We start from the raw sequence: 27,063 nt of genomic DNA, 5'->3' as shown, positions 1-27,063 counted from the left end.
GGTTCCCCTCCACCCAAAAATATGAACATATGCATGTGAATATAGAGACTGATCTAATACTAAAGCACCTCCCCTGTCCAAAACAGCACAGCAGGTATTAAATATCCAGGGCATTGATGCAATAGTCACTTGAAGTTTGTGCTGTTGTAAATCACGTGATGAGAACCTTATAAAAAGGGAAGGCAGTGCTGTTAAGGAGCGAGTGACGATACTGACAATCCTGTTCTGAAAGGCTGAACTTTCATGTTACCAAATTTTGGAATCCATCCACACCCATTTCCAACTCTATCCTGGGCGTGCACCTGAAAGGTTACAGTGAAAATACTGGAAACCAGCTGTGGATGGGACTAATTATTTATGGGTGTGTTTTAACGTCAGCTTTGTGTGTTTTAACCTCAGCCTTTATATGTCGCTAAGGATTCTTGCTTTTTTTCTTCTAGGTTCTCCTTCTAGCTTTGAGAGCATCGCTCTTGTAGAAGAGGATCCGAACGGCGAGCTGATGAACGAAGACATACGTATCCATAGCTGGCCTTGTTCTTACTACTTGGACACCAGCAAACAATGGGTCTCCGGCAAACTCTCCCTGACTCCTGTGGCGATCAAATTTACAGCTGACAAAACCGGGGAGCTTTTGGTCAACTTCCACCTTTCCAGTATCAGCGAGATCAAGAAGGAGTCTTCGAATTTAATCTTCAGCTCCCTGACAGTCTTAGAGAAGAACACCAAGCACTGGTTCAGTTCTCTGCAACCCAACCGAAATGTGGTGTTCAACATCCTCGAGCACTTCTGGAGGGAGCAACTGCTGTCGAGCCAAAGCGCAGGAGCAGAAGCAGCAGCTTTGCAGTCAACAAAGGGAAAAGAACTGACTGGATTGTTGACCGGATCCCAGAAACGACTGGAGGACACAGCAAAAGTGCTGCATTACCAGGGCGAGCAGTTCGATAACATCATGAAAGGGCTCAACAAGATCGAAGGGGATATGGATGTAGCAGACAGGTACTGTAGCATCTCTGAGCAAAGCGGTGGTTGTGGGATTGTGTCACTTATGCCTGAAATTTATGGGGCAAATCAATGGGAGTGTTTAGGAAACGAAGCCCTTGACTTTTAGGGAAAGTTTAAGCTCATGATGCTCTTTTTGTGGATCTAGTTTTTGTTATGTTTCTGTATTTCTGTCCTTTTCTGTGCGACATCTTTTCACCCTGCTGAAGTTCTCTCTCTCTCTCTCTCTCTGTGTATATATATATATATATATATGTATATATATATGTATGTATATACATATATATGTATGTACACACACACGTGTCCTCTCTCCTTCAAATAACTTTTCAAGGCCTTATGAGTTTCAGCTACAACAGGTGGAAATGATAGAAGTCTCCGAAATACTGACAACCTGTAAGTTTTGAGAGAACAGGCAACCAGTTTGGGGCAGGAGGTGCAAATTAATGTCCCCACTGAAGGATAGGTCATGGAATCCACATTTTTATTCGATGCCTTAGAATATGCAGAAATGAAAAATAGTGGAAGTTGAGTGAATTTTTCCAGTCCTAGACGAGGCTGTTTTGCTGTTCTACAGCAAACATAACCACAGTTCTGCTTTTCTGGTGCTTTTCAGAAGAAATGTTAAATATGGCAGATGGGCTGTTGAGTTGGACAGTTTCCTCCAGTTTGCAGGAGACAACTGCAAGATAAACTTCAGTTTAATTAGATTGTACTCCTCTGAGCTTGTAAGTCAACTCTTGAGGCTGTGTTTTGCATACAAAGTGTGTGTAGTTGAGGGCTTTAATTTTTTTATTTTATATTTATTTATTATTATTTTTATTTTTTATGTGGCCTTTTCTTCTCAAGAACTTACTTCCCAGTCAGACACACCACTGAGTATTGGGTCGGTGATGCGATATAGTCCGGGAAACACTGTAGAAATAGTTCTCCCTTATTTGTGCTGTAAAACTGCACTTGCTGCTTTTACCCTTCCATGGAATACACCCTGCCTTTAGATCAAGGTGGAATAAATACATTTTGAGGAAAAAATAAGCAGTATTGAGCACCATTGAACTGCGGAGCTTTGTCTGCAGAGTGCGGTGGAGAGACAATAGTAAACTATTTAGGGTAATTTCAATTAGGCACTTAAACCAGTGTATTAAAAAAATAGAATAATGCGATGTCCTGAGTTGGAAAGGACTCACAGGGATCATGGAGTCCAACTCCTGTCCCTGCACAGGACACCCCACAGGTCACACCGTGTGCCTGAGGACATTGTCCAGTCTCTTCTTGAACACTGTCAGGTTGGGGCCGTGACACCTCCCTGGGGAGCCTGTTCCAGTGTCCAGCACCCTCTGGGTGAAGAACTTTTTCCTAATGTCCAACCTAAACCTTCCCTGGCACATCTTCTCTCCCCTCAGTCTCCTCTTCTCCAGGCTGAACAAACCCAGTGACTTCAGCTGCTCCTCATATGGCTTCCCCTCCAAACCCTTCACCAACTTCATAGCCTCTTCTGGACACTCTCTAGTAGCTTTATATCTTTTTTTATCCTGAGTCCCCAGCCCTGCTCCAGGTGAGGCCCGAGCAGAGCGGGACAATCCCCTCCCTGCCTGGCTGGCCGTGCTGTGCTGGATGCACCAGGACACGGGTCCCTCTTGGTGCCATGGACACTGCTGGCTCATGTTCAATTTGCCATCGACCAGAACCCCCAGATCCCTCTCCCCAGAGCTGCTCTCCAGCCTATTGTCCCTCAGTCTGTCTGTACAGCCAGGGTTGCCGTGTCCCAGGTGCAAAATCCAGCACTTGCTCTTGTTGAACCTCATGCATTTGGTGATTGCCCAGTTCTCCCATTTGTTCAGATCCCTCTGCAGACTCTTTGTGCCCTCAAGAGTCAACACAAGCCACCAAATACTCCCTTTAGACAACAGAAATAGACAACTTATTAATCAGACAACTGATTTGGAGCCCATTTGAGATGTTTAACTTGTCGCAGAACTAAATGTGTGTAGTAGATGGTTGGTGTCTTACTTAGAATGTTATGACTTTAATATTTAATGATTAACATTCAAACCAAATCATTCTATGCTGGTTCATACACTGGAAGTTGGATTCAACATCAGTCCAAAATAGACGGTAAGGTTAAGAGTAGTACTGTAAAGCTTGAAGATACGTTCCTACGAGTGTCTTCGTGGAAGCTCTGACACCTGCAGGAAGAAACAAACACAATAAAGTTCAAACTGGTTGTTTTTGGAAGAAGCAGCTGTTTTTAGACGGATATCACGTCTAAAAGAAAGTGTTGATTTCACAATGATTCTGGCGATATTCTCTGTAGCCTTTAATGAAAAGCCAAGATAATTGAAAGCTCCAGCAATAGCTTTTCAAGTTCTCTAGTAATAAACAATGAGCAGGAAAATAAATACCTGCTCATTGTTTTTGGAAGAGAATTTTGTTTTGGGTTAAGATGCACTGGGAGGTATTATTTGTCCTGATGAATCTGAAGAGCTCGGTGCTTTGATTTTTTACAAATGGAAAAATAAAGGAAGGCATTGACCAAATTTTAGCTGAGATTCCGTTGTATCTGTGGCGTGAAGAGTTCGGCCAGCTTGCTCACAGGCTAAAACGCAGCCCAGAATCCATTAACCAAATGGTGTTTTACTTCCACTGTGCTTTTTGGGGAGCTCTAACACTTAGTTTTTTCCCATAGTTTGTGTGTTTTTCTCTCATAGAGTTGTTTCCCCTCCCCTCATGCCTGATACTATGTCTTCTGTTAGACTGGTGACATCTTTCTTTATGTCACCAACCCATGTAGAAACTGGGGAAGACCATGACTGAAGCTCATTTGATTGCTGTGTGTTAGGTAATTCAGACTATTAACATACATAAATAGATTAATGTCTGTTAAAGTGCTTGGACTCTTGTTTTCTTCAGAAACTTGGTGAGAAGCAACTACTGGGAAAATATGAAGGACCATGACATTATTCAAGAAGAGACTGGACAACGTCCTCAGACACATGGTGTGAACTGTGGGGTTGTCCTGTGCAGGGACAGGAGTTGGACTCGATGATCCTTGTGGGTCCCTTCCAGCTCAGGACATTCTATGATTTGATGATTTTGCACGTGGAACAGATTTTGTGGAGAAGGAAACAAACTTGTGTGTCCGTTCGTTCAAGGTCATATAAGTGACACCAGTTCGGTGGTGTCTTCTATAAAAAGAACCAGGCCCCTTTATCTACTTTTGTATGTTTAAAACTGTGATTATCTTGCCTGTATGTGTGGGCTTTTTGGATTATTAATTCTGTTCTTGTGTATGCCTGGGTATGTACAGCTGCTTTCAGTGGAACTGTGGACAGATAAGCAGAGTTGAGCCTGACGTGCTAGCAGATGTTTGAGGACCAAAAATAAACAGAAAGCCAGATTCCCCGGTTCATTTTTTAATATATTGCTATTAGAGGATAAGCTACTCCGGTTGCAAATTTTCCTTTGTATATAAGGACCGGTCATATAGTTTGTTGATACAGAGGGGAGACTCCTCTGTGCAAGGCCGGAGAAGTTGGCTGGAGACTTTGTTAGAGCTGCGCAGCAGAAAATATCCAGATTGTAAATTAGACATTGCACAGCCAGGATGTCAGTCCCCGGGGACAGAGGGGAGGAGACGGCTGAAGGGATAAAGTGATAAAAAATTAAGGCTCAAAGCTATCCAGGATAAGTTACCGCAGTGTAAACGGAGGTTTAGACTTGTTACGTTGCAGCTGCTTTTCAGTGGGTGAACACACACGCTTTTCTCATGGTGAATGTGATGAAGCGAACACATATTGAGGGAGGAATTTAATGACTTTTCATAGGTTAAGACACAGGCATAAGCTGTTGGTGCCCTGAAGCACCTTGTGACTCTTTCATACAACACAATGACAGAAACCGCGCTTTTTATTCTGGAGAAATGAAATCAGGTCATTTGTTTCTGTTTAGTTACAGCAGGTAGGTCAGACATGGCTTTTAATTTGGAAGATGGTTTGTGCTCGCAGAGCCTGGGGCTTTTTCAGTCATTCTTTGTGTTGAACTTCAGTTGAACCTCATAGTTTCAGAATTCAGCCCTAAATCTATCATACTGTGCCATTTCAAATTCTGTTGTTGTAGAACTTCGTTACATCTCCTTTGGTCTTTCCCCCTCACCCCCCTTCTTTTTTAAGGACTGTTGCAGCATTTTCAGAGGGCAGCAGCGAGCTCCAGACCCATTACTCATGTTTCGTACTATCTGCATAAATATCTGCTGTTCATGCATTAGTTGGGAGTAGATTCTTGGAACAATTCATTCTGCCTCTGTGAATTCAGTGGTTGACTCCCGGTAGGACTTCTTCTGCTTTTCCTAGCAGATGATTTTCTTTAAGTAGGTTTGTTTTGAAGCCGGTGCAGAACTTTGATGGCTGGTAAACAAAGCGTGTTCATTTAGAGCTTCCTCTTTCATATTAGACTTTGTCTGCAGCCAAATTAAACAGGATTTAAAAATTACAAAGTCTCCCGGAGACGCACTCCAGTTCTCTCATGGAAAATAAATCATTACAAAAAGTATTTTGAGAGCAGCACCGCTGTGATGCAGATTTTATCAGGCAGTACCTTTCTAGAGTAAACTTTAAAAGCAAATTAAATCAAGCTGGCTCTCCAAAATAGCAGTGAAGCAGTAGTACTTTGTATTTTGGTCTGACTAGGCTTGCACCTCTAGGATTTAAGTCGGTAAATAGCCTTTCGTAGCATCAGGAAGATCACAGTGTTTCGTTAAAGATTTTATTGTGTGTGCTCTGGCTTCTTTAGAGGCGTATACTACGAGCACCATGTTGGTGGCACGTGTCTGATCACTGGATAGAATTCAAGGTATTTATGTGTCTCTGCCTCTAACTCCAGTCTAGACCTGGAGAGAGATGTTAACAGGCAGCACAGCACTTGGAAAATCAAACCAAAACCACCACCTTTCCTCTTATTCCCGTTATTTTTTTTGGTGGAAAGAGTGCAGGTGAGGCTTGGTCCCAAAGAGATCTGTGATCGTGATCCTTTCTTGGGAGACAGCCCCAGAAAAGGGGATGGAAAACACAACAGAAGGATCATGTCCTACGTGTCATTGATTCTTCCGAACAGCATGTGACATCTTACTTGCCTACTGCTGATGAACTTAATTGCATCTTCTTGCTTGAAAATAAGGAGCTTGACTGTGTTTGGTTCTGGCTCTGCAATGGTCTTCCCTTGGAGCAGTTCATAGAATCGTAAAATGTCTTGAGTTGGAAGGGACCCACAAGGACAATTGAGTCCAGCTCCTGTCCCTGCACAGGACACCCCACAGTTCACACAGTGTGTCTGAGGACGTTGTCCAGTCTCTTCTTGAACACTGTCAGGTTGGGGCCGTGACACCTCCCTGGGGAGCCTGTTCAGTGTCCAGCACCTCTGGGTGAAGAACCTTTTCCTCATGTCCAACCTGACCCACCCCTGGCACATCTTCTGCCATTCCCTGGGGTCCTGTCATTGTTTGCCAGAGAGAAGAGGTCAGTGTCCACCCCTTGTGAGGATGCTGTAGAACATGATGAGGTCTCAGTCTCTTCTCCTGAACAAACTAAGTGACTTCAGCCATTCTTCATACGGTTTCCCCTCCAAACCCAACAACTTTGTAGCCCAGCTTAATTCCTCCATAAAGTCAGTCTGGTCATCTTTAAGCTAAGGCTGAAGTTTGCTTACAAGGAGTCCCATCTCCTTCAGGAGCTACATGGGTGGTGAGGCAGATGCTGAATGCCAATCTGGTGGGCTTTTCAACCTCAACCTTATACTCTTAGTGTTTTAACTTGCAATGGAAATTTGGGAGTGGGGCCGAAGCAAAATCCAGCATCAGACTGAGGTATAAAGGAGCAGCAAGAGGCAGTGGTGATGACGGCCAAGTGTGGAAACACCGAGATAAAAGGCAGCACTAGCTGAAGAACAGATGGGTGTAAATTGGCTTGAATATATCCAGTTGGAAGCTGGATTTCTTACATCAGAACAGTGAGATTCTGGGACCACTTTCCAGCGTATTAGCAAATGAGGAAAAGCTGGTTTTTGAAGTGGATGGATCCCGGTAAGCTGTGAATAGGTTTGAGGAGCGAAATAACAGAGGGCTGGATGCAGTCTTAAGAAATCTTTGCGTCTGCGGCAATTTGCTTTGAACTGGTGGGGTAGCGCGACCTTCGCTTTGGCTTTCGCTCTCCTAACACTCTCTTTTCTCTGCTAGGTTGTTGACTGAGCTGGAATCTCCTCCTTGGTGGCCGTTTAGCAGCAAGCTCTGGAAAGCGCCATTGGAAAGCAAGCCAAAGGAAACTGCCACAGTTTCCGATTCGAAGAACCAGGAAGGAATCATAATTAGAATTCCAGTTATTATCACCCACAGAACAGACTCAAATGTCAAGCCAGGAAAACTCACGCTCTTCGCTTCTGGCCTGGAAATCAGTGACTGCAACTCTCAGGTCATTCACCGGTTTGAATCGAAGGATGTAGATGATATCAGGGTTCATACGCCATACGAAATCAGCGTCCGTCAGAGATTTATTGGGAAGCCTGACACCTCTTACCGGCTCTTGTCAGCAAAGATGCCAGAAGTGATCCCCATCTTGGAGATGCAGTTTAGCAAGAAGATACAGTTTTTAGAGGATGCCCTGGGATTTGTCGGTGCCACAAAGTCTCCTCAGGTAGATTTGGGGACCACCATTTGGCAAGCAGGTACGTGACAGGCAAAGCAATCCATCTGCATGCACTAAGTTTTCCAAGTGTTTTTTGACCTCAGAATAATATGTAATATTTACAAGGCAAATCCCCTCCCTGCTGCCCCAATGGTGAGACCGTGCTGCTGATAAAATGCAAGAAATAACGTCTAGGTGACCCTAGACCCTCTTGCCAAGTGAGAGAGGGCCGAGATGATGGAAACATGTGGCTGTGGTTTTAGTTTAGTTGGATTTACTTTCTCCCAAGTCCATGAGCAAAACTTTGCGACTATGTCACAGAATGTCGGGGGTTGGAAGGGACATCGAAAGCTCATCCAGGGCAATCCCCCCGCCGGAGCGGGAACACCCAGATGAGGTTACACAGGAAGGTGTCCAGGTGGGTTTGAATGTCTGCAGAGGAGACCCCACAACCTCCCTGGGCAGCCTGGGCCAGGCTCTGCCACCCTCGCCGGGAAGAAGTTTCTTCTCAAATTTAACTGGAACCTTTTGTGTTCCAGTTTGTACCCATTACCCCTTGTCCTGTCACTGGTTGTCACCGAGAAGAGCCTGGCTCCATCCTCCTGACACTCCCCCTTTCCATATTGATCCCCATGAATGAGTCCCCCCTCAGTGTCCTCTTGTCCAGCTCCAGAGCCCCAGCTCCCTCAGCCTTTCCTCACACGGGAGATGCTCCACTCCCTCCAGCATCTTGGTGGCTGCGCTGGACTCTCTCCAGCAGTTCCCTGTCCTGTGGAACTGAGGGGCCAGAACTGGACACAAGATTCCAGGTGTGGTCTCCCCAGAGCAGAGGGGCAGGAGAACCTCTCTGACCTACTGACCACCCCCTTCTAATCCACCCCAGCTACCATTGGCTTCCTGGCCACAAGGGCCCAGTGCTGGCTCATGGTCACCCTGCTGTCCCAGGACCCCCAGCTCCCTTTCCCCTACGCTGCTCTCTAATAGGTCATTCCCCAACTTACACTGGAACCTGGGGCTGTTCCTGCCCAGATTCAAGACTCTACACTTGCCCTTGTTCTATTTCATTAATTTTTGCCCGCCCAGCTCTCCAGCCTGTCCAGGTCTCTGGATGGCAGCACAGCCTCTGGCGTGTAGATGTGAAGCTGAGTGTCCCTCAGGAACCTGGCAGCTGGAACATGCCAAGTCCTCTTTAACATCGAGCTCTCAGCTGGTGTTGTCACTACCTCCACACCACTTTGTGAAAGGATTAGCTTAATTTGAGTTTCAGCTGCTGGCCTGGGTATTAACTACGATGTCGTTTTTTTTCCGGTGGTCACCCATTCAATATTGTGCCACTGTGTGGGGAAGGGTCATTAGAAATCCATTTTTCCCTCCCTCCACATACTTCAGACTCCTCCGTCATTGCTGTTTTTACCTTTGTCAATTTATAGCTGGAGGCATATTTATATTAATATTGCCATTCACTTAATTATACAAAGTTTAAACCAAATTTCTAGCCCAGCAAGTTTTTAAGTAACGTGTGGGTTCGACATCACATTCATTTTCATATGTTAAATACAGTTTTGTTGTTCCAGAACTTCAGGTGTTTGGATATAGGAGATTTTAGGTCTCAGATTAGGTGAGCGTTTAGTTGAATTGTTTAAAGCAAACAGTGGAGACTGAAACCCTTTCACAACAATAGGAATGACATTCCTTACTACTATTACTTCTAAAATTCCAGAGAGGGTTGTATTTTTTTATTCTTTTTGTAATCCAACCCTGGATTCATTAGCAGAACTGTTGAATTTCTGTCTGTTAGGAATTTCTTTCTCTCAGCATGCCCGAATCCTCTTCTTTTCCTAATTGTCCATGACAAAGGAGCAAATTGGTGGATGGATTTTGTGCCAACGCATTAAAAACGAGCAGAGAAATGATACAGTAAAACAGATGATGAACCTATTTCTGTGCACCAAGCTAAAACTGGACTTCGGCAGGGAGGATAATGTCCTCTTGTTGACAAGTCGTCAAGGGCCATAGCTTGGAAAAGCTTGTTAATTTTGAAGGAAGTAAGTCTTGGGCATTTGGCACTAAAATGTCAGCACAACAACTGGGAGGAAAAACAACCTGCTGGTTTCTTAAGTCCCGAGTTATTCCAGCGAATTGGTGTGCAGTTCCTGATGGTCTTAAGACCGGTTACATAAAATAATTGGTTATACAGCCCTACTGTGCTTAATTTCCCACTGCTCTGCCCTGTTTGCATCTGAGTCAGTGAGTTAAGAATATTGCTCTCCTACCCCCACCTGCATTTTTGACTGTTTAATTTGGAAATGGCAGTAAAGAAAACTGGAAGTTATGGAAATCCTGACTTCTCCAGCTCCACCAAAACCCTTGTTTGTTCCTTCCCCGGAGTCCATCGCCGTCTGGTTTCTGTCGCAAGGTGGCACTCACGCTCTGTGATTGCACCTCTGGGTTTTTTCCATGCCCGCTCACATGGTGGAAATACTGATTTTTCACGTTTTTTTCCTCTTTTGTCCTAAAAGCAAAGAGGAAAAAAAATAATAAGTTGTGCTTATTGCACATTTGTATAAGTAAATAGCAAAAGCTCGCCTTTCTTAAAGAGTTTTGGCTCGATTCCACCTAGAAGAGGTATTTGTGAAGAGTTTTGTACACAGCAGATTATCTGAAAGTATTTTTAGCTGCTTTGCGTGTCTTTTCTCACTGTTTTTCTGGACCGTGCCCGCATGGGTGTTTAAATACTCGGGATGAAGCAGCGAGGTTTGTTTTATAACAGATTCTTCTGTGCAGGATCAAGCCAGTATGGCACTTAGTGCCATGATCTAGTAAGTGGACTGAAGTTGGACCAAGGGTTGGACTTGATCTCTGAGGTCTTTTCCAACCCAGTCGATTCTGTGATTCCGATTCAGTACTTTCCTAATCAATAATGTCCTCAATAACATCTAATAACAGCTACTCAGGATTAAAAAGCGCAAGGAATTCCCCAATGCATCTGCATTATAATTTAGGGCAGTGCTGGCTCAATCCTATAGCTGGAGACTGGGATTCGCAGGTTTTTTATCCCTTTCAAGGCTGCTGAGTTTTTCCTGCTTACCCCTATGTCCTAGTGTTCTCATTATTATGAATTTCTAGCACTTTATTCAGAGGTTTAGTAGTTTCTCATCCTCATGTGGTGGCAGCGAGTCTCACAGTCCAACTGGGTGTAACACGAAACAAAATCGCTTTTTAAATGTTTCTTCTTCCTATTCAGTTCTCTGCCTCTTTTTTTAAACTAGAAAATTGCTGGAAAATGCCAGGTCTTCTTCCTCACCCCATTCTTTTTGTGCACCTTTGTCATGTTCCCCTCCTGTTCTTATCCTCAGCGAGATTAATGGGGTGATACGGATAGATTTCTTGTTTTTAATGAAATAATTAGTGTATGGTGACACTCAACTGATAAGAAACATAAAGAATCTCGTCTGGCTGTTTGCTGCTGTAGGAAGGTCTGTCATTCCGTCCTCATTTTATTACCATGACATTAATTTAACCAGAAACAGTGTTTTTCAGTGTCTGATTCTTAGCCCGCCGGAATACAGGGAGCATTTGCACAGGGTAACACTAGCACAGTGAATGACTCACTTGTCTTAAATCTTGATGGTGTCTGAGTCCAGCGACTCTCAGGCTGATAACCGAATAATTCTGGGGATTAGGAGTTTGCAGTAATTACTTGAGAGGGATTTAGGGTTTGGTACTTGGGTTTAGCTTTTGTCTCCCCTTTCACGGGGAGGTAATGCTATCCAAAGCTCTCGGGTGCGCACCGTCTGCCCAGCCAGCTGGGCACCAGCTTTTCAACCTGGCGCTGAGCTCTGGCATCTGATAGACTTTCTATCCTGATGTCTGTAAAAACCTCCATCCTTATGCTGTGCTGGGTCAGGCCGTGGTAGAATTGTCTTTCTTCTTGCTGCCTATTCAAGTGGGAGAGGTTCAGAGATGCGTGAAGCATCTCTAAGAGCCAGGATGTGTGTCTCGGGTTTTTAGCACCCATCTCCATCAGAAATAACTTTTTCTTGCAGCGTTTCCCTGCTGGGTGGTATCAGATCCTGCAATAAGAGCTGATGCTTTAAATAAAGGACAGGTGGCATTTTTGCACAAGGGTTTGTGTCCACGCTGCTTGGCTGGGGGTGGCTGTTAACGTCAGTGTTGCCCTTCTGTTTCAGGGGTTTGCTGGCTAGACTTTTAGGCTTTGTCTATGATCCATCACTTTCAAATTCTTTAATTAAAGAGAGAAGCAGCAGCAGCAGGTGGAAAACCATCATTTATCTGATCGGGAGTGTGTTGCTGCTAATTTGCTCTCTGTTCAGATGAATCCTCACAGTCCAAAATGAGCCATTCTTCAAATTATAAGTCATCTCTCAGCAGCCAGGTCACATCTAGGTTAGATGCTACACGAAATACAGCTCAAATCCGTTCTAGAAGAACATACCCGAACGGATAAGGTTGGGTTGCGCTTCTCTGAATGTCGGTCTCCTCTTGCAAACCTCTGTGGAGCAAAGCTGAGGTCAACCAGTTTGATACTAGCACTGGTCCTTCCCCATTACACAGAATGACGGAATCACAGGATGGTTGGGGTTGGAAGGGACCTCTGGAGATCATCCAGTCCAACCCACCTGCTAACGCAGGGTCACCAGAGCAGATCACACAGGAAGGTGTCCAGGTGAGTTTGAATGTCTCCAGAGAAGGAGACTCCACAACCTTTCTGGGCAGCCTGTTCTTGGCACCTCACAGCAAAGAAATTTCTCCTCATATTTAGATGGAACCTCCGGTGTTTCAGTCTGTGCCTGTTGCCCCCCACTCTGTTGTTGGGTACTGCTGAACAGAGTCTGGTCCATCCTCTGACACCTACCCTGAGATATTTGTAAACATTGATGAGATCCCCTCTCAGCTTCTCTTTTCCAGCTCAACAGCCCCAGCTCTCTGTCTCCTCATCACAAAGATGCTCCAGACCCCTCAGCATCTTTTTGTCCCTCTGCTGGACTCTCTCCAGTAATTCCTTGTCCTTCGTAAACTGGGGAGCCCAGAACTGGACACAGAACTCCAGATGTGGCCTCACCAGGTCAGGCCAGAGGGGGACGATCACCTCCCTCGACCTGCTGGCCACACTCTTCCTCATGCCCCCCAGGTACTGTTGGCCTCTTGGCCACAAGGGCACATTGTTGACCCATGGTCACGCTGTTGTCCACCAGAACTCCCAAGTCCTCTGCAGAGCTGCTTTCCAGCAGGTCTACCCCAACCTGTACTGGTGCCGGGGGTTGTTCCTCCCCAGGTGTAGGACCCTACACTGGCCCTTGTTGAACTTCGTCTGGTTGTTCTCTGCCCAATCCAGCCTGTCCAGGTCTCAGGATGGCAGCACAGCCTGTGGGGTGTCAGCCTGTCCTTCCAGTTTGGGATCGTCAGCAAACTGGCTGAGGGTACACTCAGTGTCCTCATCCAGATCGTTGTTGAACAGGTTGACCAGGACTGAACCCAACACTGACCCCTGAGGAGCGCCACGAACTAGAGGCCTCCAACCACCATTGATCACAACCTTGGGTACAGGAGATGCCAGTCTGACCACAGAATTTCTCTTGCAGCCACGGGACTTGTGGGAGGAGTGTTGCAGCCCAGCTCTCCAGTGGGAGGCAAAGAAGGGATGGACAATGACCAGGTTCAGCTCCAGAAGCAAGAGAAGATCTCCCAGGAAGAAGCAAAAGAGCTTAAACAGGTACAAGTTGAGATAACTCAAAGAGTTCTTTCACTCGCTCTTCTTCCTTAATAACATGCGTTTTTTATCATCAGATACGTAGGCAATGCTCTTCACAAAATATTCCTCTCCCAAAGTCTAACAGTGCATATTTTAAAAATATCGAGTCTGTGATTTAAAATACCCTGATAACTTTGTTTTTAACTAATTTGAACAAGGCAAGGATTATCAGCAAAATATATTAAGTGATAGGATTATAAGCCAAGGGAAATCTTTAACCTGATTTTTCTGAAGATTAAGAAGCTTAACAATGAAATAATTTTCAGCTTTTTTGTGTTTTCCCTATGCTATCTTATTCTTTTTAGAAAGGAGTAGCAGTTCTATTTGAGAAACATCCACAAAGCTAAACAAAGTGTTTTTAAACACACAGAGAAAACTTGTAGTTAGGAAGTGTTTTTCTCCCAATAATTGCTGAGCACAGAGTAATCATTATTCCAGTCATTAATAGTTTTAAGATACATGCCATAATTCCTATAAAACACCTGTTCCTTTTCCATATTAGGAATCACCACATAAACACACAGCTTTAGACCAAAACGTGCTTCTGTAACCAAAATATAACCAAGATCTTTCAACTGCAATATCTTATTTGGGCTTTTTCAAAAGCAAAATGGGCTGTTCACCCTTTAATCTTTCTCCGGTCTCATCTTTTAAAGAGCTTATTTCCATGATTTATCATTTTATCAAAAAATAAGCATTTTCTGAAGCAGCATTGACCTTCTGGAGGATGTTAAGGGAGAGTATTTTTCACCCATAGTTGTACAAATATCATTATTAGTTGTGCACACATACACTTGCTTCAACTGTTATGTGTTCATAGGGGTGATTTGTTCCTCCCTTAAATGTCAACTTTTCAGCAGTATAATTCTGATTTGTAACCAGACCCCCAAAAAATCTAAATAGGATATGAAGGCTTGTTGATCATGGGCTACAATTGAAGACACATTTTCCTATACCTTGTAAAATAAGCTCTTCAGGAATTGCTTCCCCACGGCCAGATCCTGATGGTTAAACACCAACCATGGTGTCACCAAAGCATTTGGCTGCGACTGGAGAAGCGGAGTAAATGGGGAAATTCAGCAGCTTCCAATGAGCCTTGTGAACTGGGAATGAAGCTTCTCATCTCAGATGGACCATTATCTCTGTGGCTGCTCCCAGGAGAGCAGCTGCTTCTTGCTCTAAGGCACAGGGAGAATAGCTCAGGATGTTTCGGTTTTGTTAGGAGAGAGCGCAGTGATGTTTAGAGGGGAAGCGTGAAGATGTGGAGGTGATGGGAAGCGTGAAGATGTGGAGGCGATGGGAAGCGTGATCAAAGTGGGGAGTTCCTACCAGTAAAAGCAGATTTGAAAGATGTGGAGGCTGGGGATGTGTTCTGATGGGGTTCAAGGTAAACCCTCTACAAAGCCTTTCAGGTGTTGAACCCCTGAAGGCATCAAGGTTAAGATCTCACAACTGCATCTGAGCAGGGTATTTAATGCTTATCAAAGGTATGTCGAGGCTTTATCTGAGGTTATATTTGATGTAGTTTTTTATAGTTGAGAAGAGGATTATGTCCATGAGTAAAAAGCAGGGCAAGGAGCCAGGAGCTTTGTCTCATTTCTAGCTGTGTGGCATTAAGCAGTCGGACGTGAGCGAGGGTATGGGGTACTCCTTAGAATCACAGAATCATTTCAGTTGGAAGAGACCCTCAGGATCATTGAGTCCAACCATAACCTAACCTAACTTTAGCAGTAAACCATGTCCCTAAGAATGTGGTCTAAATGCCTTTTAAACCCCTCCAGGAATGGTGACTCCACCACTGCCCTGGGCAGCCTGTTCTAATGCCTGACCACCTTGCTGAGGTGTAGCCTGCTGCTTTGTCCTTTTGTGTCCAAACATCTCATCAATAGCAGGGCCTGTTGTGATAGGACAAGGGGTGATGGTTTACACAGAATCCCAGAATGTCAGGGGTTGGAAGGGACCTGGAAAGCTCATCCAGTGCAATCCCCCCATGGAGCAGGAACACCCAGATGAGGTTACACAGGAAGGTGTCCAGGCGGGTTGGAATGTCTGCAGAGAAGGAGACTCCACAACCTCCCTGGGCAGCCTGGGCCAGGCTCTGCCACCCTCACCAGGAAGAAGTTTCTTCTCATATTTAAGTGGAACCTCCTGTGTTCCAGTTTGTACCCATTACCCCTTGTCCTATCATTGATTGTCACCAGAAGAGCCTGGCTCCATCCTCCTGACACACCCCCTTTCCATATTGATCCCCATGAATGAGTCCCCCCTCAGTCTCCTCTTGTCCAGCTCCAGAGCCCCAGCTCCCTCAGCCTTTCCTCACACGGGAGATGCTCCACTCCCTGCAGCATCTTGGTGGCTGCGCTGGACTCTCTGCAGCAGTTCCCTGTCCTGCTGGAACTGAGGGGACACAACTGGACACAATATGTGATATTTGCTTTTTTGCTGTCTGCTTGGGTCTAGATGGTTTCATTTCAGTCCTTTGCTACTTTCCAAGTCTCTTCAGTGTTTATTTACCCTTTATCGTGCCCTCGTCGCAGGAAATCACAACCGTTAGGTCAGAGGAAAAGGTGTTTTGTTGAGGAACCGCTCATTCCAAATGCTAAATACCAAATTTGCTCATAGGATGGCCTTGTTCCGTGGCTTATAGCGATCCACAGGCAACTGATCTTAACAGACACGTGTAGTCACCATGGCTTGGATTTATTTTTTTGGAAGGCACAATACAAGGAGAGAACTGAGGTCTTTACAACTAACACTTTGTATTTGCTAGTGTGTAAGGTGAGTATTTAACGGTACTAAAATAAAAGGTGGTAGTTAAGCCTGTGGAGCTGTTTGAGTATTTTTTTGTTTCCGGACAAGGCCAGTGTATGTTAATGGAACCGTAAGTACTTAGTACTCCCTGAAAACGTAAATAAAATCAGACTTCTGTATCAGTCTAAGCAGAAATAACAGGAGAAACCAGCCACAAAGGCAGTAAAAGTGAGTGTTCCATACTGTGCTAACAGCCGCTGGCTCCAAAGAGCTGGTGCTTTAAAATTTGTCTGCTTTTGTGAGCTTCACATCCAAGGGTCCTGCTGTCCTGTCAGACTTGTCTGTTCCAGTGTTTTCGGCGCTCAGAAGTTTTGTGCTCCAAGAGAGCCTGATTTTCTAGAGCGGGCAGGAGCGCTTTTGCTAGTGGGTGGTGTAGACTTGGAGTATCCATATACCAAATGCAACTCTGGGTCAAGCAGAAGGAGCATCTGTGCTTTGCATAGCCCCAGGTGAGTACTGATAGCTGCAATCCCAACCAAGAAACATGTTAAACCAGCGCAAATCCATAGATACATATTTTTTTGTTGTTATGGCAAGTTGCACTTGTCTCATGAGGTGTTGACAAATGTCCTCTAGTAAACTGTGCTGCGGTGGTTTAAGATGTTTCTGCTCTTTGCTGTTTCCCTGCCCATTTCCTAGTCCAGCAGGAGAGGGTGTGAACACCCTCTTAGTGTTTTCAGTGCGAGATCACTCAGCTTGTGGATTTGAGCTGATAATGGGACCATGATTTGAAATAGATGAGGTGTTGTCAGCCCTTCCTGCTCTCCTGCAATCAGTTCAGCACAGAGGTGAAGCACCGTCTGAAATCATAACAAATTATCACTGTCAAAACCTCAGTTTGCACCCCAGTTCAGAGTACCGCAAGTGACACTTATTTGTTTCCTAATAACAGGTGATTTTGGCCGGAGAAGCTGCATTCAGGAGCCATTTGTAGGTTATATGCTCTCTGGTTGCACAGGGATAGTGGAGTGGATCTCGGGGAGGATTTCAGGGAGTTCAAACTACAGCTGCCAATATCCTGCACAACAGCACTTTCTGTGTTTTATTTTTACTGCTGGATATTTGCTGTGTTGAGATGGTATATGATATTTCACAAGCTTTAGCTAAATCGCATTATTATGATGGCATCTCAGGACCCAAACCGAACTCCAGGTCTCTGTTGTAAGATTTTAGGATACAGTCTCCGTGCAGTGCCTGACACTTGGGATCTAGGTGTTCAGCTGCTGTGGCAAAGTGAAAAAGTATTAACACTAAATGCTGAGCAGGTTCATGGGCTTGGAGTCCTCTCCTGTCATTCCGTTTGTATCCACGTCATGCCTTTCTCCAGTTTAAGCTGGTTGGTTGGCTCTCACTTGAGCCAAAGCACAGGGAAGCAGGCAGCACTCCCCAAGCAGGTAAATAAAACAGAGCAGATGAATCGGAACCTAAACTGATATATTTAGTTGCCCATAGTCTACATGAGAACTTGGGGTACGTAGCTTGGATGGACAGCTCTTCACAGAACCCCAGAGTGTCAGGGGTAGGAAGGGACCTGGAAAGCTCATCCGGTGCAATCCCCCCATGGAGCAGGAACACCCAGATGAGGTTACACAGGAAGGTGTCCAGGCGGGTTGGAATGTCTGCACAGAAGGAGACTCCACAACCCCCCTGGGCAGCCTGGGCCAGGCTCTGCCACCCTCACTGGGAAGAAGTTTCTTCTCATATTTAAGTGGAACCTCCTGTGTTCCAGTTTATACCCATTGCTCCTTGTCTTGTCATTGGTTGTCACAAAGAAGAGCCTGGCTCCATCTTCCTGACACTCCCCCTTTATATATCTGTAAACATTAATAAGGTCAGCCCTCAGTGTCCTCTTGTCCAGCTCCAGAGCCCCAGCTCCCTCAGCCTTTCCTCACACGGGAGATGCTCCACTCCCTCCAGCATCTTGGTGGCTGCGCTGGACTCTCTCCAGCAGTTCCCTGTCCTGCTGGAACTGAGGGGCCACAACTGGACACAAGATTCCAGGTGTGGTCTCCCCAGGGCAGAGTAGAGGGGCAGGAGAACCTCTCTGACCTACTGACCACCCCCTTCTAACCCACCCCAGGTACCATTGGCTTTCTGGCCACAAGGGCCCAGTGCTGGCTCATGGTCACCCTGCTGTCCCCAGGACGCCCAGGTCCCTTTCCCCTACACTGCTCTCCAACAGGTCATTCCCCAACTTACACTGGAACCTGGGGTTGTTCCTGCCCAGATTCAAGACTCTACACTTACCCATGTTATATTTCATTAAATTTTTCCCCACCCGACTCTCCAGCCTGTCCAGGTCTCTCTGGTGTTCTCCCAGCAAGGCCCAAGTTGAACATTCAACACAGGGTGGATTTGGAGAGCGGTGACAAATTAGCTTCCTTGTTTTTTCTTTTTCTTACAGCAAGAACTCTGTGCGTGGGAATATTAGGTAACTTGCCTGAAATCACACAGAAAATCTGTGGGAGAGCCACAGAGATAAATCAGACTTTCCAAATTATAATCTGGTGGCATAAATCTGCGTCTTCCTCAAGGTGCGATTGACCAGTGCCTGAGAAAATATGCCTTTAAAATGCATCTTTAATGGGCTCATACCTGCTCCTTGGCTTTGTGTAACAGATACGAGTTTCACGCTGAGTTTTCGTGTCTTGGTTCACCATCCAAATTATGTGCTGGCCCAGAAGTCACCACTGGCAGAACCAGAGTGGTGATAACAAGACATCTTGCCATCATTTTGCTTCACAAAAATAGTGACCAGCACTGGCCAGACTTCAGATTCCAGTAACTCTTTCCAGCAAGCTCTGTGGGCTGTGCTGGGAAAGCATCTTAACCATTTCAGCTCCTGTTGGATTGAGCAGCAGATTGAATGGTCAAAGATGCTGACAGACAAAGGGTTAAGGGTTCTATTACCAGACTCTCTTAGGCAAAAAGAATTAACAGATGAAAGCAAGCCGCTTGCCTTTTATTTTTGTGTGTGAGTAACCACATCGTCATCACCCGCTGCCTTTCAAGGCTGAGCCTAATTGGCAGGTGAACTGAGCAGAGCCCTGTAGCCAACCCAGTTTCCATTTTACTGCTTTCGTATTTTAAAAGCTTTTCTGTTCTCAACAGTTGTGTCTTTTTCTGTATTTTTCAATGTTGAGTATGCTCTAATGAACAGGAAACCTATCAAAAGTAATGTGGTTCAAAACTAAAACTGTTTTCATGGTACACCTGGGCCTTTTTTTGGGCACAGTTTTGATTTCAAATTGGGTGCCTCTTGGAGAGATGGGGAAGTGGCAGTGTCCCTTCTTATTCTCTACGTCCTCTCATGCCAGCCCCAACTTTGCTACATAGATCTCTTGGAGGCTTTCACTGTGTGTCTCTGTATTTCTCTTCTGTGCTCATCTCCGTGGTTTTCTCGGACTGAGATGTGCTTGGTGAGGACGCGGCTCAGGAAAGCTGAACTTACCACACTGCTAAGGCTGCCTGGTGAAAAACCTCTGAAGGTTTGTGCTTTGCTGGAGCAGAACGTGATGGCCAGAGGCATCAATTCTGAAGGACACATTAAGCCACAGAATCATAACATCATTTTGGTTGGAAAAAACCTTTAAGATCATCCAGTCCAACCACTAACCTAAGACTGGTGCTAACCCATGTCCCTGAGAACCTCATGTCAATCTGTCCAGCCCTCCAGGGATGGTGACTCCAGCACTGCCCTGGGCAGCCTGTTCCAATGCCCCACAGCCCTTTGGGGAAGAAATTGTTCCCCACATCCAACCTCAACCTCCCCTGGCGCAACTTGAGGCCGTTTCTTTGTATCCCTGTGTCCCCTCAGCTCCTGTTCTCCAGCTGAAACCCTATGTCCCTCACCCGCTCCCATCACACTTGTGCTCCAGCCCCTCACCAGCTCCATTTATCTAAAAAACATCAGCAGACACTTCTGATTTTATTTGGCTGTGCTGGAAAACACATTTTGGAATGTTCATGGGTAAAACTTCGTAGTAAACTTGCTGAAAAAATATCATTGTGAACCTTCTTTAAATCATTTGCAAGTGATGAAGCAAATGTCTTTAACTGCCATCCTTTAGGATATGCTGGAGAAGTGAGGTCTTTTCTCTTTCAAACCTAATGTGAAGAGTTAAAATTTTATTGGAGTGGAGGCTGAGACTGTATAATTTTCACTCAATATTGAAGCTGGTCTTGCTTGTGGTTGGAGTGGACCACAAGAACTTCAGAAATCTTTTTCCAATCTTAATTCTACTGTGACTCTATGAATGGTAGGAGTCATTCCATGTATTATAGTGCTGGCTATTTTATTTGATATATTTATGTGTATGTTTATATCTGTAAAAACATATGCAGAAGAAGCTCACAGGAAGGACGGAGGGAGAGCCACCTCTGAACTTCCCATTTCCAAATAGTAAAATTATTCCCTCAGGACAGGCAAGACCTTATTTCAGACCCATGTCCTGGATCCTCCACACGGAAGTTCTGATCATCTCATTTTTCTCTTTGGTGCGTATCCTACACAACATCGATCATCTCCAGTTTGGGGAATTGCTCCTCGCTTTCCTCTTTCAGTGAAAGAACTTGAAGCGTTTCATTTGGGATAGAAGCAGAGGTGTTTTTTAGCTCATAGTTTTCACAAGAATAGAGGATGGTAGATTAAGCTCGATCCGTGATTGGTTTTGTATTTTTGCTTTGGCAGCCAAATTGCAAAACCCGTTATTCACACAGCCGGATTTCTAGCTGCTTGTGACTTAAGGAAGAAGCTGATATTTTACGAGATAAATCCCACTACCGTGGCTGACGTCTAGCTGTAGACAAAGGGACTAGAGTGTACTATTGGCAGGTTTGCTGATGACACCAAGCTGGGAGGAGTGGTGACACTGCAAGCTGTGCTGCCATCCAGAGACCTGGACAGGCTGGAGAGCTGGGTGGGCAAAAATTAATGAAATAGAACAAGGGCAAGTGTAGAGTCTTGAATCTGGGCAGGAACAGCCCCAGGTTCCAGTATAAGTTGGGGAATGACCTGTTGGAGAGGAGCGTAGGGGAAAGGGACCTGGAGGTCCTGGGAACAGCAGGGTGACCATGAGCCAGCACTGGGCCCTTGTGGCCAGGAAGGCCAAAGGTACCTGGGGTGGTCAGTAGGTCAGAGAGGTTCTCCTGCCCCTCTGCTCTGCCCTGGGGAGACCACACCTGGAATCTTGTGTCCAGTTGTGGCCCCTCAGTTCCAGCAGGACAGGGAACTGCTGGAGAGAGTCCAGCGCAGCCACCAAGATGCTGAAGGGAGTGGAGCATCTCCCGTGTGAGGAAAGGCTGAGGGAGCTGGGGCTCTGGAGCTGGACAAGAGGAGACTGAGGGGGGACTCATTAATGTTTACAGATATCTAAAGGGTGAATGTCAGGAGGATGGAGCCAGGCTCTTCTGGGTGACAGCCAGTGATAGGACAAGGGGTAATGGGTACAAACTGGAACACACAAGGTTACACTTAAATTTGAGAGGAAACTTCTTCCCAGTGAGGGTGGCAGAGCCTGGCCCAGGCTGCCCAGGGAGGTTGTGGAGTTTCCTACTCTGGAGGCATTCAAAACCTGCCTGGACACCTTCCTGTGTAACCTCATCTGGGTGTTCCTGCTCCATGGGGGGATTGCACTGGATGAGCTTTCCAGGGCCCTTCCAACCCCTGACACTCTGGGATTCTGTGAAGCATTTTGTCTGTGTTCAATTCTCCTGCAGCTCCAGCTACATCTGATGTTTCTCACTGCTTTACCCAAACCAGTAACTCGTGGAGCTGCAAATGACGGGGCTGCTGCGGAATTCAGCCCCTCATGTGGGTAAAGGGGCTTCCGATGTTTCACAGCAGCTTTTTGGGGGTCTGATTGTGTTTATTCTAAAAGGAAAACAAGAAAATAGAGTTTGTCAGTTGTTTTGAAAAAAAAAAAAAAAGAAACTTTAAACATATATAGAGTACAATTATTTTCCTGTAAAAACCACAGATTTATTTTGTTAGGGTACAGTTCTAGTATCTTCAGTAACATTATCTGGATTCTCGTGTACAACAGCAGTTAGTGTAGTGCTGGGATAATTTGCTTTCTTGGACACTTATTATTGCAATTGATTGGATCAAGTGCTCTTATTAAGCAGGATATCTGTGGATTTTGAAGGAAGCAGGTGGTGCAGGCCAGCAGAGACAACCCCTTTACTATCTGAAGTGACCGAGAAGCTGGATTTCCAGTCAGTATGATGTGATGCTTCTGAATTTCCCCCTCATACATCCGAGCAGCTGAGGTTTGTCGATCAGGCAGGTGCTTTTCGGTTCACACAACCAGGCGTTTTAAGGGAGTAGCCACAAGAGGGAAGAAAAGGTAACGGTATAACTCCCGCTTTGGGCTGCTGCAAAAAGGAGCCGGTGTTGCAGGGTGAGGAATTAAGATGGATTTTTTTACTTGTGTTGTTTGGATCTCTGCTCTTGAATTCGGTTGTGTGAACTGATGGAAAATTGAAGTCGAGCAGGCCCCATAAGTCGGTGCAGGGTGTTATGGGTGTCTCCTAGCATTGAGAATGCATCAGCCTGGCTTCTCCTTTCATTTCAGAAGCTTCCGCCCCGTTTGGACCGATATCTATTGCCTTTTTCAGGCAGCAGGTTCTCCTCGCAATCTTGGGGCAGCTCAGGGTGTTTGCTCACAGTCCCACACACGAACAGTGATTTTCTAAGCGTAAAGTGGTCGGTGTGTAATATAACGCGTGCAGCCTGGAATAGAGCTATAGCCAGCGCATCTGTTGCTTCTCATCTCAGTTGCAGCCTCAGCCTTGGCTGCCTTGACATCCCTTCATACCACACCACCCTCTAGCACCTAAAAAGTTATTTGTTATTTTGCCCAACACTCACGTTTTCCTTCTGCTCCATCTTTCTTCAGTGTATTGTAATCAAACAACCTTTTCCATCCTCTGACCTGCTCCCTGCCTGACCTTGGGCTCCCAACATGCACAAGCTGCTGCTTTAAGACACAGCGATACCGAGGAGATAAATACAGAGCCTGCAAACAGCTGATGTATACACCAATTTTCTAATTTATTCCCACCCCTGTATAACCCTTAGATTTCAGATATGATTTTTCTGGGCTTTAGTTCATTGTTTAGTTCAGCTCAGCTTATTGAAGCAAGACGTGTCTTTTCAGCAGGGCAGAGTCCCAACAAATCAGAATCCCAGGATGTCAGGGGTTGGAAGGGACCTGGAAAGCTCATCCAGTGCAATCCCCCCATGGAGCAGGAACACCCAGCTGAGGTTACACAGGAAGGTGTCCAGGCGGGTTGGAATGTCTGCACAGAAAGAGACTCCACAACCTCCCTGGGCAGCCTGGGCCAGGCTCTGCCACCCTCACCATGAAGAAGTTTCTTCTCAAATTTAAGTGGAACCTTTTGTGTTCCAGTTTGTACCCATTACCCCTTGTCCTATCACTGGTTGTCACCGAGAAGAGCCTGGCTCCATCCTCCTGACACTCACACTTTATATATCTGTAAACATTAATGAGGTCACCCCTCAGTCTCCTCTTCTCCAATTTAGTCGTTTAAAGCAATGAAATAACTAATTGCCTTGGGTTTATTACATTCTCAAAGAACCTGCTGGTCGATCACTGAAAGTTCTTTTCTTCTGGCAGATCCTACAGAAGCTGAAGGGCCTCGCCTTGGAGACAGAAGCCGAGCTGGAGAGACAGGACGAAGCTCTGGATTCCATCACTACCTCCGTCGACCGTGCGACGCTGAATATCGACAAGCAGAACCGCAGAATAAAGAGACTAACATAGCACCCGCAGGTATCGAGAGGAAGAGGAGGATCGGGGAACTGTATTTTTGAAGTTGTTTCTTTAATAGACACCTTGGGAGGCGGTCGCAATATTGTCTGGAACATGACACTGCTGTTGTCTTGTTCCTGAGGGTTTTGAAAACGTTTCCAGACTTGGGTGATGTTTGGAGACTGTTTTAGGATTAAACAAGCCAAGACTTTTTAATTGTGGTGAAACAAGGATAGTGGATTGTTTACTACACTAAATCTGTAAATACGAAGGGATGCGATATAATCTAAATCAACTTTTATGTGTTTTTTTATGTTGCTGCTTTTGATTTTTGGTTTTGTTTTGGTTTTTTACTGCAACAGTGAAGGAGAAATGAACTGCATATGAGAGCACTTTAGATGATTACAGCTTATTAATTCTCTCTCAAGGTCTTTCTTGAAAACACTTAATAGCTGAACTAATGGCCAGATGTCCAACTGCAAATCACTGAAGCTTTTTCTTTGTAAGCTGATGGTGTTAAAAACTTGTGTTCCCTGAGCACATAGTTTAATAGGTTTCAATCGTGGTTTTTATGTACTCAGTAGTAAAGACTTAGTGGCCACAACTGTCTGTTGCCATATCCTGGGAAATCAAAAGAAGCTTCGTGTGCATGTATTGGTAGAGGCATCATGAACATCTCGTTCACTTTATGTGGTCCCTAAACACCATGTTGGATCTGGGCTTCCGCATGTCAGATAGATGTTGGTACAAGGTCTTGTGTCCCTTCTCTGTCCTTCATTTTCCAAGGATCTCCCTGCTCTTTGGCTCTGAATCTCTAAATCGGAAATTCATGAGTTGTGTGGAGCATCGTGTGGTTTTTGGGTGTCTGCTCCAGGTTCATGGGCTGAGGGCCCTATGGGCAGAATTGTAGACATCTGTTTAATATTTTATAGTTGTGGCGCATCCATCTTACCTTGGGTCTATTATTTATTTGCACTAGCTGGTGGTGAAGCATTTCAAGACTTCCTGTAGACCTATATCTCTAAAATAAAAGGGAATAATGTCAGTTGTTGTCTAATAGGTTTTGTTGAGTTTACAATTGGCTCCATCGAGACTACAGGACAGTGGAGACCTTTTCCCCTCCTAAATTACTTGATAACCCATATATCCATCACCTGTGGCAGAGAACTCACATTTCATTAATTCCTACAGTTTACCAGCTATTTTAGTTCAAAGTAGCTGTTGTAATGTCTTTTAAGCGGTTTTATATTAAAAAGTTCTTGTATTGCTTTCAAATACAACACTTTTGGTGCAATATTTTTACCGGTGAAGCTTTGAACTGTTTATTCCACTGACAGCTGATGTGAGATTTTCCTGTATCAGAGTAATTTCGCCTTCCTTTTAAAGAAAGATGCAGTAAATCACATCGAGCATGTTGTTTTCAAGATCTTACTCTACCTTGTTCTGTGTTATTTCATATTAGGTTGTTAGCATTGAAGTGCTTCTGCACTGCAGGTTCTTAATTTAGAGTCCAAGTTGTTACTGGCATGCACTTTAATTGCTGAACGTGGTGATTATATATATATATATACATTGTGTACTGTGAAATAAAATATTGTCTGCGGTTCCCTTGTTTGTTTCCAATACTCAAATCACTTTTGTTTTACTGTGAGAGGAAAATATGTTTACACAGCTAATTATTTCATGAATTTCAAAGTATAGGTTACGCAAAATAGATGTGAACTGAACCTGGTGCTGACTACTGGGAATGAATCTCTGAACTGAATTAGTCCGAACCAGGATTGCCAAACTTAAACACTAATTACACAGCGTTTAGTTTAGCGTTCTCTGTGCCACACTTTTGATTGCTGTGGTTTTTAGCACTCGCTGTTGCATCTGATTCAGTATCTTGTGGTTTGTGTTCGTCCAACTTGTCCGAAGCAAAAAATGACAATGTTATTTGTAAGAAGTGACCCATTCTAGCGCCGTGCATTAGCTGGAGTTCATTTCAATCTGTAATCTCTTCTTATTAAATATCTTGAAATAGTGATCTTCTCCCTTGTGTTCACTTTACTGCAAAGTTGCTGTAAAAAATACTATATCCAACCCCTTGTATTGTGGAACAGAATTTAATGGAGCACTTTGGCTTTTAGGATGGGCCTTTTTAAAAAAATTTAAAAAAAAAGGGGGGAGAATATCAACTGGTGGAATATTATCAAAGTGAGTGGACTAAGCCCAGCTTAGACGTGTCAGAATTTAGATGGTATAAATTGGGGAATGACCTATTAGAGAGCAGCGTAGGGGAAAGGGAGCTGGGGGTCCTGGGGACAGCAGGGTGACCATGAGCCAGCACTGGGCCCTTGTGGCCAGGAAGCCAATGGGACCTGGGGTGGGTTAGAAGGGGGTGGTCAGTAGGTCAGAGAGGTTCTCCTGCCCCTCTGCTCTGCCCTGGGGAGACCACACCTGGAATCTTGTGTCCAGTTGTGGCCCCTCAGTTCCAGCAGGACAGGGAACTGCTGCAGAGAGTCCAGCGCAGCCACCAAGATGCTGGAGGGAGTGGAGCATCTCCCGTGTGAGGAAAGGCTGAGGGAGCTGGGGCTCTGGAGCTGGACAAGAGGAGACTGAGGGGGGACTCATTCCTGGGGATCAGTATGGAAAGGGTGAGTGTCAGGAGGATGGAGCCAGGCTCTTCTGGGTGACAACCAATGACAGAACAAGGGGCAGTGGGTTGAAACTGAAACACAGGAGGTTCCACTTAAATTTGAGAAGAAACTTCTTCTCAGTGAGGGTGGCAGAGCCTGGCCCAGGCTGCCCAGGGAGGTTGTGGAGTCTCCTTCTCTGCAGACATTCCAACCCCCTGGACACCTTCCTGTGTAACCTCAGCTGGGTGTTCCTGCTCCATGGGGGGATTGCACTGGATGAGCTTTCCAGGGCCCTTCAACCCCTGACATTCTGGGATTCTGTGAACCTCTTGGTACACAAGTATAAAGACTTCACTTTGATCAAGGCTTCTCTATGCAATAATACAGCTTCTGTTATTGCCAAAATTACTTAG

The 27,063-nt window shown here is 45.2% G+C and overlaps 1 protein-coding gene across 5 annotated transcripts in view; it reads left to right on the top strand.

Annotated features, from left to right (window-relative positions):
- Positions 1 to 26,056, top strand: part of SNAP47 (synaptosome associated protein 47) — a 33,221-nt gene extending 7,165 nt beyond the window's left edge. For 4 of the 5 annotated variants that reach the window (XM_082046775.1, XM_082046777.1, XM_082046773.1 and 1 more), the window contains exons 2-5: positions 441 to 996; positions 7,226 to 7,710; positions 13,274 to 13,404; positions 23,895 to 26,056. In XM_082046775.1, coding sequence (XP_081902901.1) covers positions 500 to 996; positions 7,226 to 7,710; positions 13,274 to 13,404; positions 23,895 to 24,041 — 1,260 coding nt within the window. In that variant the 5' untranslated portion in view covers positions 441 to 499 and the 3' untranslated portion in view covers positions 24,042 to 26,056. Of the gene's footprint in view, positions 1 to 214; positions 362 to 440; positions 997 to 7,225; positions 7,711 to 13,273; positions 13,405 to 23,894 lie in introns of those variants that run through there. The other variant, XM_082046774.1, reaches the window with a different exon arrangement.
- The last annotated feature ends 1,007 nt before the right edge of the window (positions 26,057 to 27,063 follow it).

Source organism: Streptopelia decaocto, assembly GCF_964273445.1.
Source record: "Streptopelia decaocto genome assembly, chromosome: 2".
Lineage (NCBI taxonomy): Eukaryota > Metazoa > Chordata > Aves > Columbiformes > Columbidae > Streptopelia > Streptopelia decaocto.
This window is presented reverse-complemented; position numbering and strand designations above follow the sequence as displayed.